Genomic DNA, 14,742 nt, shown 5'->3' on the forward strand with positions numbered 1-14,742 from the left:
ATTTTAGTAGTTATTATTATAATTCCCATTTAGCTTTAATTTAGTTTTGAGTTTTTGTAATTTTAGTACATTTTTAGGGTTTTCACCTATATTTATGTTATTTAATTTCAGCTTTAGTTCAAATAAAGTTAATTATTTGAGATTACAATAACACTGATTACAACAAATATTTCAGTCAGTATGAGACTTTATTGTCATTAAGTCCACACACAAGCCCATACACACAAATAACCAAAACACACTTGAAAATATCAAACTGTATTTGTGCTCACAAATATTGTTCTCACAAAACCTTGCAAACCGGAATCCTTATTTGTACAGTGCTCTAGGAATCTTATTGGTGAAACAAGGTATTTGTAGTATCAACAAGGAATACGATCCCGGATTTATACAAGTATGAATTATGGCAAGTTTTAAAGGAAAGCACAGCAAGATATGTGTTCATATCAAACTCAATGCGATTAGGTAGCAAAAGAGAGCTTACGGCTCAAACAAAAATACTCCTTGTCACTGCTGACCTTAGGAAATTCAATGTCAGTGTCAATGACATTTCCACATATAAACAAAATCTATCATTTAAAATACGACAGGGATCTCTGCAGCGTAAATAGAATAAGTTAGTTTTGCAACAAACATGACTTGCCCTTGACATAAAATTCATTTTGAACTGCTGTCATTAGCAGCGTAAACCTTGCTGCAACCCACTTGATCCTTTCAAAGGGGTCTCAAATTGGCGAACGAAACGCATATATTAAAACAGCAGAGCAAGTTTACCTAAACACAAGAATTGTGCTCTTGGCTTTTCCTTTCAGGCTTCCGTTTTGTGTGCAGAGGCTTATCTTTGACAGACGTACAGTACATAATGCATGAGTAAACCATGAGCTGACGGTGTGGATGGATTGTAGTCGTCTTATTTCACATTTCATTTCAGTGAACACACATTCAGCCTTTTTCATTTGTGCTTTTACATCCATAAGACCAACTCAATCTGAATCAGCAAGCTTCCAGAACCCAGCTGGCTTTATGTGTCAAATAAGAATTAGTAGTTCGTAGACAAAAAGGGATTGAAATGCGGAAAAATATCCAGTAAAATAGAAAACAAGCAGCCGTGCATTTCATTTGTGCTGATATTTAAAAAAAAAATAATAATTCTTGCAGCATTTTCAGTGATCAGTTGTAATGAGCATTGAGACGAAAAACACTGGTCAAACAGCTTCATTTTAAATTATATTAGCTTTCATTTAGTGTATGAAAACAGTACAATATTATAAAAGCAATAAAACTTAGTTGAATGTTAAGGAGCCCTGTTTTACGCATTAGAAAAAAAAAGGCTAAATAAATCAGGTTTGAGCTTATTGAAAACACAAAAAACATCATTTTTGCGGACAAAGCTTGTTGTGGCATCACTCTTTGGAATAAATACTGATAATCTAAGTCCAATACTGGCATAAAGAGGGCATCCTTATGTCAAAACTAAAAAAAACAAGGCATTTTTCAAAGGCGACTGTATTCGGAGATACATATTTTTGTTGATCGATTGGCACAATACACTATAAATCGTGTTGCATTGTTCTGAAAGGAAGCTGCTGGCTCATGATCCCGCCAACCTTCCACTCCTCTACCAAAGCATTGCCGCTCAGAGAAGCTTAGTAGGGATCTGCGGCCGTAGAGGATTCTGGGGAAACACACTGAGGGAGAGAACTGTAAGTTGTGTGGGTGAGTCGATCAAGCTTCCTCCATGCGCAGCTGAGGCATCTAGGAAATTTGTAGCATCTTGGGAGTAGCATTCCACAGAAAGGAAGGCGAACCGAGGTAAGCTGCCAATACAGCCCTGTTCGAGAAGATTCTCAGGTCTCAAAATACTTATAGACGGCCGTCACGTAGGTCATGACACTCTGCCAGTCGGGTCTTTCTGTGTGCACCATTTCGCCAATGTCCTGTCAGACAGAGAGAGTAAGTCAGATATGGGAAGGCAAGAGCAACTGGTCAGAAAAAGAAAAACAAAAAGTTTGTGTCAACCTATGTGGTGTTGTGTGCTATGTTACACAAGTATCTTGCCACAGCTTGTTGAGCCAACAGCACAGATAGCGATCACAGTTTTCAAACAAAGTCATACTACTACTCATCTATTTAGGGATAGTTCACCCTAAAATGAAAATTCTGTCTCTGTATGAATTTCTTTCTTCTGCTGAAGACAAAAGAAGATATTTTGAAGAATATGGGTAGCCAAACAATTGATGGGCCCCCACTGACTTCCATAGTATGAAAACAAAAATAGTATGGAAGTCAATGTTTGGTTAGCCATATTCTTCAAAATACTGCATCATCTTTTGTGTTCAGCAGAAGAAAGAAAATCATACAGATTCGGAACAACTTGGAGGGTGAGTAATGCCGAGTTCAGACTGCACGATTTTCAAACTTGTCGGATCACTGCTCTTTTCACACTGCATGACTATCTGGGGTAGCATTCAGTCACTGCTGTGTTCACACTGCACGCTGGATCGCCGACAGGAGGTTTCACACTGCATGACTTTACAATAGGAAGAGTCACTGACAACTCTCTCCGGTGCGCAAACTACGTTTCACAACCAAACACACTTTATAGTTCTCGCACGAGACTGGAATTGTTGTTAAAAATGACAAACTGCAGAACAGTTTGCGATCCAAATTGTCTGTGTGTTGATTTGCAGCGAAAAGGAGAAAAAGAAAAAAAGATTATGGCGGAGGGAATGTTTGGGGAGACACGGGGAGCAAGGGTTGTGTTGTGCAAAAGAGAGTTTGAGGTACATGAATCATTTTGCAATGTGCTGCTGTTGCGGCCGGTCAAGCAAATGTTTGTGCTTTGTTTCTGTTTGATAGAATAGTAAATATATCTATTGAAATACTGATATTCTGCTCTATAACTCCTCCCTGAACCTCCCGCTGCCCTGTATCTTGCTCTCTCATTGGCTGTTGGTCATCGCCAATGTCATTTTCGGTCAGAACACATTTCACACAGCAGGAGTTTGAATCGCAGACAGGTCCAGATATAGCATTAGCATGCCAAATATCTCACGGGCGTCAGCGACTCGGCTGCGATTCTCTTTGATCGAGTCTTTGATAATTCATACTGCGTGATTGTAACTCGCGTGCACAAGCCCCGATTTGCCTATGATTTCGGCCATTTGTCTGTGATTTCACAAAACCTGTCGGCGAGTCAAAATTGGGGCTAAAATCGGGCTGTGTGAACTCAGCATAAATGATGACAGAATTTTTATTTTAGGGTGAACTGTCCCTTTAATGGAGTAATTCTTTGTATATGTCACCTATTTGACTGCATGACAGGTTGAAACCATAAAAAACAAAAAACGGTTCAGATTTTTTTTAACATTGCAACAGGATAAAACAATTCTGGGTGGAATATGTATACAAACAGAATGTTAATGAAATGGCATAATAACAGGGTGGAAGTAATATTTCTTTGAAAATTCATCTTTAGATTAACAACATGCATTTGAATAATATTCCTGTGAGGAATGACTCAATTATCTGTAAACAAGCGGCCTATGACAATAAAACATCCAAAAGATCATAAATCAGGAGGATCACTGAGGCTTATAAAGTCTTCATAATTGATTTTTTCCCCCTCAATATAAGAAGTTACGTCAGGGAAGTGATGTCAGTTTGTTGCATTAATGTTTTACAGCTGTAATTAATATTTCAGCAAAATTGGAAAACATCTACTAATGTTGAGGGGAATTCAAAACAAAAGAAGACAGATCTGACTGAATAAAGAGATTTGATTTTATCGCATACTGAGAAAATGTTATTTGTTTACAATAGAATTTCATTAGGAAAGATAAAAAAAAGCACCTGGAGACATGGAGAAAACATGCCTCACCTAAAAATGTAATTTAATTACCAAACCAGTAAGACCTCGTTCATCTTCGGAACAAAAATGAAGACATTTTTGATGAAATCCGAGAGCTCTTTGACTCCTCAATAGACAGCAATTTAATTAACACTTTCAAGGCCCAGAAAGGTAATAAATACATTGTTAAAATAGTCCATGTGACTGCAGTGGTTCAACCTTCAACCACAGGCTAGAAGAAATGGGTGAATAAAGTCGTTATTTTTGTTTGTTTTTTGTGCACAAAAAGTATTCTCGTCGCTTCATAAAATTAAGGTTGAACCACTGGAGACACATGGACTATTTTAAAGAGCACCTATTATGGCATTTAAAATGTTCCAAATATTGTTTTAGAAGTCCCCAACAACAGTTTTGCATGCATGCAATGACAAAAAAGACTTTAGTTTTCTTATAATATGCATTTATTTTTACCTGTTTTGACAGCGATTCTCAAATGATTCCTTTAGTGATTCACTTTTCAAAACCCCGCCTTTACGTGACGCTAATCTGCGGTGATTGGTCCGATGACCCAGTCAGTTGTGATTGGTATAGTCTGTGCAGATATTTTCGGAAACGGAACGCCCATCAAAGTCTTATAGTGACAGTCATTTGTTAATATGTGTCAGGAGTTATGAATATGAAAACCGCGTCGGTACCGTTTGATTGTAATATGAGCCTCAGCTGATCTCATTCATAAAAAACTCCTCTATTCTCCTCACGAAGACTCGCGACAAATCATCAACCCTCAGGGCTTTTAGTTCAAAAGTGTGCAGATGAGGAGACATATTGATAGATTCTCATATGTCTGTGTCAAATTTCTAAACAGAGGAGTATTTTTTATTCAATACTTCCTCAAAATGCGCTGATGTATCCTAATCATGAGCGATTGAGTCTCTTATGTGTTGTTTTCAATTCATACTGGCAGCCGGAGGGCGCTCTGTGCACATGTAGTCCATATATGGTACAGACAGACGAAGAAGATACCATGTGCCATAATAGAAGTCCATAATAAAAGCTTCCTGAGATCGCGAAACATGCAAATAGAGACATTTGAAGACTAATAAACACACAATCGCGACGATGTATGGTTTGTCTTCAAGCCACTTAGTCTTCAAATGCTCATCCTTGGGCAGATGAAAAAAGTTTGCTTTTGAGTCGCACTTCAGAACACAGCGTCTCGTCGCCATGATGTTTTCTAGTTTTCACTGGCGTCTTGGAGCGCAATAAGTGGGCGTATCGTATTCAAATAACTTGACAAGTTGACATCATCTAGTCAGAGAAAAAGCTTCGGTCTTCTAACGATTCTTAAAAATGACTCAGAGTCGACTCTTACTTTTGAAAGAAAATAACTATATATACGGTGCACTGTCATATTTCAAACTTTGCAGGATGTTTTTGTTCACTTAGATCTATGTTACACACTACATGAAAGGTAAATTTCAAAATTCCATGATAGTTGCTCTTTAACATATTTTTTTTATGTTTTTACTACCATTCCGGACCTTGAAAGTGTTAAATTGTTGTCTATGGAGGGGTCAGAGAGCTCTGGGATTTCATCCAAAAATATCTTAATTTTTGTTCCGAAGATGAATGAAGGTCTTAAGGGTTTACTACCATTCTGGACCTTGAAAGTGTTAATTAAATTGTTGTCTATGGAGGGGTCAGAGAGCTCTGGGATTTCATCCAAAAATATCTTAATTTTTGTTCCGAAGATGAATGAAGGTCTTAAGGGTCTTAACGACTTGAGGGTGAGTAATAAATGACTGAATTGTAATTTTTGGGTGAACTAACCCGTTAAAATATAATTTATTCCTGTGATGCAAAGCTGAATTTTCAGCATCATTACTCCAGTCTTCAGTGTCACATGATCCTTCAGAAATCATTTGCTGCTCAAGAAACGTATTACTCCGCATTCACACGGGGCTTCGGCGTCAACGCTTGACGGAGGGCGTGGCTGAAGCTTGGTGCTGACGCGACCGTCATAGTGACAACAGCTAATCACATTACTTGCCGCTTGGACCACAACACAACACAAAAAAGCGCCTTTTTTGACAGCTAGTCTGTGAGACTATTTTGTGTATGAAAACTGATCACTTTAATATTTGATTCCTCATTTGGCAGGGGGATAGCGCCTATTTGAACCACACATGATATGATATGCTGCCTGTCATTCAATGATAAACAGAGTACACGGACGGAATACAAGCATGATACATTCCAGATTCTCCAACCGTCTCTGCCACCTCCTTCCAGGCCTGGTCTCTCCAGTTTGTGTCCCGGTATGTAAATAATGATTGGTAGTAAAGACCGGGTGATTACCCACCGGAATTATTAGTTTTTCCTCCATTTTAGATCGTTCTTCACTCTTCATTCACCGGTGTTTTAAACGAACGCGATTGGCTAGCGTCTGCTCTAGGATATTTGCATAGGGTGATCTGATTGGATGACGCCTGCGTTGACGCTTGAAAAGTTGAGAAATCTTCAACTTTTGCCGCTTGCAACGCGAGTGAAGCGTCGCGACGGAACCCACAATTCAGTTCGGCAACGCATGACGTCACCCATTCAAAGTAAACGAGAAGCGTTGACGCCGACGCCGACGCCCCGTGTGAATGCGGCGTCATTATCAATGTTGAAACAATTGTGGTAACTATTATACATTTTTTTTCAGGATACTGAAAATTAAATGGTTGAGACATTGAAATATTCATATCTGAATTAGCTGTGACGACCATATTAAACTCACCAGTGTTGATTTAATTCCCACACTTTCTGCTGCCTGGAAGGCTAAAGTGAAATTTCGCCTCTGCAAGACAACCAGGAAGAAGTGTCAATACATGAATTGAATTATTAAGAATCATATCTTTTTAAAACACTTTTTCATGCTAACTGATATTAAAGAACACAACATAGAGTGAATTCAGGTAAATTGGGCCACAATATGACCTGATTTCACCCTATTTGTGTGCACGTACAGACCTTGTCCTGGCTGTTGAGCTCGTGGTAAGGGATATGTGCCGGTAGGTAGGTGTGAAGAATGGCACAAAAAGCGAGCCCATCATTCCAGCTGCTGCTGAAGTTGGTGATGTCAATGTTCTGTGTTTGTGTGGAGGGGGGAGAGAAAGATCAATAATTACAATTTCAGTAGATGAACTGAGGGGATTGGGTGCGTAATTCACAGGGACTGATGAAGCAGTGAATCTTTCAGTGTCCCTGTGACATTATGGTTGTAGTTAAGAGCCACGACTGTAAATCTTGTCAGATATAATGTCTTTTTTCATTGTTTACAGAAACATTGGCAAACACTGCTTTTCATACAGTCAAACACACCTCCCTTATTTGGAGATGTGTAGATTAAACCTAAAGTGCGTGTTGACCAAAAACCCTTATCTTGCTACATTCGTTACATTACACTTAAGTATTACATTGTTTGTTTAATGTTTAGTAAATATTTAGCCTATTCTAAGAGTGCTTTCAGCCATAGATAAGACCATATTACTCAGAATGAACACATTTTACAAATTTTTAAATCACCATGAAATCGTTCTCTTTCATCATAACCAGTTATATCCATAACAAGTATCCTCTTGCAGTAACATCTCTTCTCTTCTCTGATGTTTACTGGTGCAAGAGTGGGACAACCTGTCAGTCACATGACATCATAGCAATAGCAAATCACAACCATCCAATCAACTCCCAATGGACAAAATCAAGTCCCGCCCTAATTTTTTTTCTTGTTCGAGAAGCCGTTTCACTTTGTCTGGCTATCACCAGACCAAGCTCAATCTTTTAAGATTGAACATTAGTCTGCGGAGTCTGCTCTGTATTTTCTACTACACAAGAGGTGTGATCAACGGGCATAGTTCAAATGACTCTGTACGCAATTGGACAGCCCTTCAACCAATCAGACCAACGATCCGTCGCTTCTCTATCGTCATCGTGTTAAACCCGCCAATAGTGCCCCAGGTGGATAAGACTGTTTGTGATTGGTCCCTGCAGATTTGTAACGGAAGCAGGATAGAAAAATATACAGGTTTCCAGCCTGAGCTGCAGGGCGAAATCAAATCACATGCAGATTTGGCTGGGTTTACCAAGTCTAAGTTTCACTCGGATAAACATCACAAAGAAGAAAATACTATCGTAACTTCGGTTTCATGCCGACTTTAAAATTATTTTGCAAAATTTTGCATTTTTTTCTCCCGAAAGTCAGCACTGAAATTGGAAACTGAATGAAAACATTTCACATTCTGTGTAGGCTTGCTTCATTACATAATACATACATAATAATAAAAAAAATAGTGCATTTGTTTACAATAAGCTCTCCTTTTCCTCTAACTTGAGGAGTGAAATGTATTCTGGGTACACTGTTATGCAATCTTGCGCACTGCCACAAAAAGTAACTTTCATGCTGTTTAGAGTCAAGCGTTCACAGGCAAATGTGTATTCACATTCACGGAGACCAGCATTCATCCACTTATTCACATTTATGACACATTCACAGACTGATAGTCTCGCCCCGTGCTGAAGTATTTGCTCAACAGCCCTGCTTATCTACATCAACATACTTCACACATGCTTCAATCCATACACAGAAGAAGCCATTCGACTGATTGCAAGCCATTTATGGTTTTGTTGTGACCGGGAAAGAGAGTTTGCGTTCATTAATGCATTAGCGTTTGCTCAGCTAATGCTCTCCTTCTCAGATCTACAGCTCTCATGTGTTGCACATTACACACTACCGTTCAAAAGTCAACAAGATTGTTTTTTTTTTTTAAAGAAATGAATACTTTAATTCAGCAAGGAAGAATTACATTGATCAAAAGTGACAGTAAAGACTTTTAAATTGTTACAAAAAATTATATTTATTTCTATTATGCTGTTCTTTTGAACATTCTATTCATCAAAATTCTGAAAAAAGTGAATCACGGTGTCCACAAAAGCAGCTTTTCAAAATGGATAATAATAATAATAATAATAAGAAGAAGAAATGTTTCTTGAGCATCATCAGCATATTAGAATGATTTCTGAAGGATCATGTGACACTGAAGACTGGAGTAATGATGCTGAGAATTCAGCTTTAACATCACAGGAATAAAATATTCCAAAATAAATGTATGTGTATGTGTATGTGTATGTGTATGTGTATGTGTATATATATATATATATATATATACACACACACACACACACACTCTCACCTAAAGGATTATTAGGAACACCTGTTCAATTTCTCATTAATGCAATTATCTAATCAACCAATCACATGGCAGTTGCTTCAATGCATTTAGGGGTGTGGTCCTGGTCAAGACAATCTCCTGAACTCCAAACTGAATGTCAGAAAGGGAAAGAAAGGTGATTTAAGCAATTTTGAGCATGGCATGGTTGTTGGTGCCAGACGGGCCGGTCTGAGTATTTCACAATCTGCTCAGTTACTGGGATTTTCACGCACAACCATTTCTAGGGTTTACAAAGAATGGTGTGAAAAGGGAAAAACATCCAGTATGCTGCAGTCCTGTGGGCGAAAATGCCTTGTTGATGCTAGAGGTCAGAGGAGAATGGGCCGACTGATTCAAGCTGATAGAAGAGTAACTTGTGAGTAATTTGTGAAGCCACAACACGCACAACCTTGAGGCGGATGGGCTACAACAGCAGAAGACCCTACCGGGTACCACTTATCTCCTCTACAAATAGGAAAAAGAGGCTACAATTTGCACGAGCTCACCAAAATTGGACAGTTGAAGACTGGAAAAATGTTGCCTGGTCTGATGAGTCTCGATTTCTGTTGAGACATTCAGATGGTAGAGTCAGAATTTGGTGTAAACAGAATGAGAACATGGATCCATCATGCCTTGTTACCACTGTGCAGGCTGGTGGTGGTGGTGTAATGGTGTGGGGGATGTTTTCTTGGCACACTTTAGGCCTCTTAGTGCCAATTGGGCATCGTTTAAATGCCACGGCCTACCTGAGCATTGTTCCTGACCATGTCCATTCCTTTATGACCACCATGTACCCATCCTCTTATGGCTACTTCCAGCAGGATAATACACCATGTCACAAAGCTCGAATCATTTCAAATTGGTTTCTTGAACATGACAATGAGTTCACTGTACTAAAATGGCCCCCACAGTCACCAGATCTCAACCCAATAGAGCATCTTTGGGATGTGGTGGAACTGGAGCTTCATGCCCTGGATGTGCATCCCACAAATCTCCATCAACTGCAAGATGCTATCCTATCAATATGGGCCAACATTTCTAAAGAATGCTTTCAGCACCTTGTTGAATCAATGCCACGTAGAATTAAGGCAGTTCTGAAGGCGAAAGGGGGTCAAACACAGTATTAGTATGGTGTTCCTAATAATCCTTTAGATGAGTGTATATATATATATATATATATGTATGAAGTGAATAACATCTCTTCATCACAGCACCTGTTAGTGGGTGGGATAGGCAGCAAGTGAACATTTTGTCATCAAAGTTGATGTGTTAGAAGCAGGAAAAATGGTCAAGCGTAAAGCCTTGTTTATACTTGACGCGTCCCCACGAGCGCGAGGGTGCGCGCGGCAAAAATGACATCATTGCAGAGTGGGCTGTAGTGCAGTGCATTTTTTTTTTTACTTTTCATGCGGCTCGGCATCCGAAGATGCACGAGTTCTTGGCGAATCTAGCCAAGCATGACGTCTCATCACACCGGCACCCAGTTTGCACGTACAAATTAGTTGCTTATATTTACAAAATGAGCCTACAAAAGCATAAAAAGCCCTTTTATTGAAAATAAAGATCACGTTTAATAAAAAGATTTTTCAGGAAACTAAATGAAAATGTTTAGTGAAATTAGTAAATATTTAAGAGATCGTTAATTTAGTTGTATACATGTGTGGACACATTTTGATCTCATGTCACAAGTAATAATATGAAGGTTTACTGAGTTTTACACGATTCTTTTGCAGTGTGGTTTTTGGTGAACTGTACTAAAATAAATATCGTCACCTGTGTAAATTCTTCTACTTCTTCTCACCGCTGTTTCCTGATGGTTTATTATAGAACAATTACTCAGAGTCGCCCTCTGTTGTTTCAAAGAATAGTACAACGTCGAGCGCGTCAAGTATAAACCCCTAGTCCGTTCGGGGAGGAGCGCCCGCAGTCAGCGGAGGCTCGCGCTGCGGAGCCAGGCGAAAGTATAAACAAGGCTTAAGGATTTGAGCGAATTTGACAAGGGCCAAATTCTGATGGCTAGATGACTGGGTCAGGGCATCTCCAAAACTGCAGCTCTTGTGGGGTGTTCCTGGTCTGCAGTGGTCAGTATCTATCAAAAGTGGTCCTAGGAAGGAACAGTGTTGAACCGGCGACAGGGTCATGGCTCATTGATGCATGTGGGGAGTGAAGGCTGGCCCGTGTGGTCCGATCAAACAGACGAGATACTATAAGTTACTATAAGTTAATGCTGGTTCTGATAGAAAGGTGTCAGAATACACAGTGCATCCCTGTTTGTTGCGTATGGGGATGCATAGCCGCAGACCAGTCAGGGTGCCCATGCTGACCCCTGTTCACCGCCGAAAGTGCTAACCGTGGGCACGTGAGCATCAGAACTGGACCACGGATCAATGGAAGAAGGTGGCCTGGTCTGATGAGTCACGTTTTCTTTTACATCATGTGGATGGCCGGGTGCTTGTGTGTCACTTACCTGGGGAACACAAGGCACCAGGATGCACTATGAGAAGAAGGCAAGCCGGCGGAGGCAGTGTTCTGCTTTGGGCAATGTTCTGCTGGTAAACCTTGGGTCCTGCCATCCATGTGCATGTTACTTTGACACACCACCTACCTAAGCATTGCTGCAGACCATGTACACCCTTTCATGGAAACGTTTTTTTAGCAGGATAATGCGCCCTGCACCAAAGCAAAAATGGTTCAGGAATGGTTTGAGGAGCACAACAACGAGTTTGAGGTGTTGACATGGCCACCAAATTCCCCAGATCTCAATCCAATCGAGCATCTGTGGGATGTGCTGAACAAACAAGGTTCTCTTGTTTTCAAGGTTAACTCTTTTTTTTTTTTTGAAAGAGTTATTATTATTTTAAACCTTTTGAACTAATAAATAAGGTAGAGGCACTATAAAGCAAGACTAGCAAGTAGCACTAACTAGAGCTTTTTTTTGTATTATTTCAGATATTTTTATCCTTTGTCTTGTTTGTTATATCTGGAATCCAGAACGAAATACGTAGGGGCTCTATGGTGGCAATTTACTGGAACTGATATTTTTTTCACCCGTTCTGATGTGTATTCCAGAGTTTCCAAAAGAAACAAAAGCCCCCTTTCAGATTACACTATCACCCACGTCCTCTAGCAAAAAGGACCCTAAATTTTAAAGAAAGAGTAACAGTCTTTATCAGATGTGGCAGGCCAGTGTAAATGTGCTAAGGGATGGCGTAAATTGGCAGAACATTTGCTCGACTTTCTGTAAACCCATAGAGAGTGGAGTGGAAGGAAGTGATATGAGCTCATCAAAGTGGGCTACAGCAGCAGGGGATCGACAGACAGGAAAAGACCAAGTTCTGTGGCGCACCAAAGTGGTCTCACACTGATAATAATGCTTCTGCTTTTTATCCAGAGATCTGTGCTAGCACACTGACCACCAACTTTTCATTAATTTTTCATTCATTTCTCTTTTATTCCTTTCATGAAAATGGATTATTTGTACAAGGCACATAAAATTCATTTGAAGTTTTCCTTTACATTTCCATGATCAGAAAGGAGCAGATGGAAGAATAATATTCTTATATTTATCTGCCCCCTTTATAAACATAAATAGTAGATGGCATTAGCATTGTTCCCTCCACCACCACCCAAAATTTATTAACCTAAATAATAGATGACATTAGCATCACACAAAATGTATTAACATAAATAGTAGATAACATTAGCATTATTCCCTCCACCATCACCCACACTCCAACATATCTGATATTTATTTAAACGTTTTACAATGATCACATACAAACAAGTCAAAATTCAGTTTGATATAATTCAAGTTCTTTTTATAACTCCTTTTAAATTCCAAAATATTTTTGCAGCTTTTTAAATCTTTCCTTAAAGAATTCCATGCTTTTACTCCAGCAACAGACAAACACATTTGTTTCAAATTTGTTCTTGCTATTTGATGTTTAAAGTCGTACGGCCGTCTGTGATTTTCATCTTCAGAAGTAAAAATAAATAACTTTTGTAAGTCATGTGGAAGAGCTTTGCTTCTAGCTTTAAACATCACTAATACAGGGAGTGCAGAATTATTAGGCACGTTGATTTTCTGATTATATTTTTTTTCCAGGCACATTTGACCAATTCCAAACCACAGTAATCCTAATAACTACTATTGATTTAGTATTTAATAATGTATAAGTGATATATAATTGTTCATGAAGGCTGGAAATGAAAATCACCTTATATTCAGGTGTGCAGAATTATTAGGCATGTTTTCTTTTACAGATAAATTGAGCCAAAAAAGAGATTTAACTCAGACTGAAAAGTCAAAAAGTATTAAATGCCCATGAGAAGGATGCAATACTAATGCAATACTAGACATTGCAGTTAAGGCATGACCATTGGACAGTGAAATGCTCGTTGGGTCAGCAGGGTCAGACAAAAACAGGTGGTGAAGAAAAGACACCTGTAAACTGCAAAATAATTAAGAATTAAGGTGAAGAATTAAGGGTGAAACCATCAGGAACCCTTTGGTCTCCAGCGCCACCATTTTCCAAAGCTGCAACCTACCTGGAGTCTCCAGAAGTGCAAGGTGTCAGAATCTCAGAGACTTCAGTTAGGTAAAGAATCCTAAAAAATGACCCCCACTAGATAAGAATCACAAGCTGAAGTGTTGTAAAATACATGAAGAAGGTTTTTTTATAGGCTTTATGGACAGATAGGTTGAGAGTGACTCTTGAAGGACCAGCACCACATCCTCTAGTACCACTGTTTGAAGAATTCATCTTCCAGAATCTGGCAGTACGTTTTGGGAGTTCATTTTAGTCCATCCTGAAGTCCGTTTTGCAGAGATGGACTAAAAATGAACTCCCAAAACGTACTGCCAGATTCTGGAAGATGAATTCTTCAAACAGTGATTCAAGAGGATGTGGTGCTGGTCCTTCAAGAGTCACTCTCAACCTATCTGTCCATAAAGCCTATAAAAAAACCTTCTTCATGTATTTTACAACACTTCAGCTTGTGATTCTTATCTAGTGGGGGTCATTTTTTAGGATTCTTTACCTAACTGAAGTCTCTGAGATCCTGACACCTTGCACTTCTGGAGACTCCAGGTAGGTTGCAGCTTTGGAAAATGGTGGCGCTGGAGACTAAAGGGTTCCTGATGGTTTCACACTTAATTCTTCACCTTAATTCTTAATTCTTTTGCAGTTAACAGGTGTCTTTTCTTCACCACCTGTTTTTGTCTGACCCTGCTGACCCAACGAGCATTTCACTGTCCAATGGTCATGCCTTAACTGCAATGTCTAGTATTGCATTAGTATTGCATCCTTCTCATGGGCATTTAATACTTTTTGACTTTTCAGTCTGAGTTAAATCTCTTTTTTGGCTCAATTTATCTGTAAAAGAAAACATGCCTAATAATTCTGCACACCTGAATATAAGGTGATTTTCATTTCCAGCCTTCATGAACAATTATATATCACTTATACATTATTAAATACTAAATCAATAGTAGTTATTAGGATTACTGTGGTTTGGAATTGGTCAAATGTGCCTGGAAAAAAAATACGATCAGAAAATCAACGTGCCTAATAATTCTGCACTCCCTGTAGAGTTTGTAATTCTATAATGTCTTTAAGTTTTAATAATCCTGACCTAATA

General features: G+C 39.0%; 1 protein-coding gene across 4 annotated transcripts in view; it reads right to left on the minus strand.

Moving 5' to 3' along the window:
• Window positions 1-172: 172 nt before the first annotated feature.
• The window catches only part of specc1lb (sperm antigen with calponin homology and coiled-coil domains 1-like b), a 52,820-nt gene continuing 38,250 nt past the window's right edge, over window positions 173-14,742 (minus strand). For all 4 annotated transcript variants that reach the window (XM_079835338.1, XM_079835337.1, XM_079835336.1 and 1 more), the window contains 3 exons: window positions 6,866-6,982; window positions 6,633-6,692; window positions 173-1,937 (listed from right to left, as the gene is read on the minus strand). In XM_079835338.1, the coding sequence (XP_079691464.1) occupies window positions 1,848-1,937; window positions 6,633-6,692; window positions 6,866-6,982 (267 nt within the window). In that variant the 3' untranslated portion in view covers window positions 173-1,847. The remainder of the gene's footprint in view (window positions 1,938-6,632; window positions 6,693-6,865; window positions 6,983-14,742) is intronic.

Source organism: Gobio gobio (genome assembly GCF_949357685.1).
Source record: "Gobio gobio genome assembly, chromosome: 14".
Taxonomy (NCBI): domain Eukaryota; kingdom Metazoa; phylum Chordata; class Actinopteri; order Cypriniformes; family Gobionidae; genus Gobio; species Gobio gobio.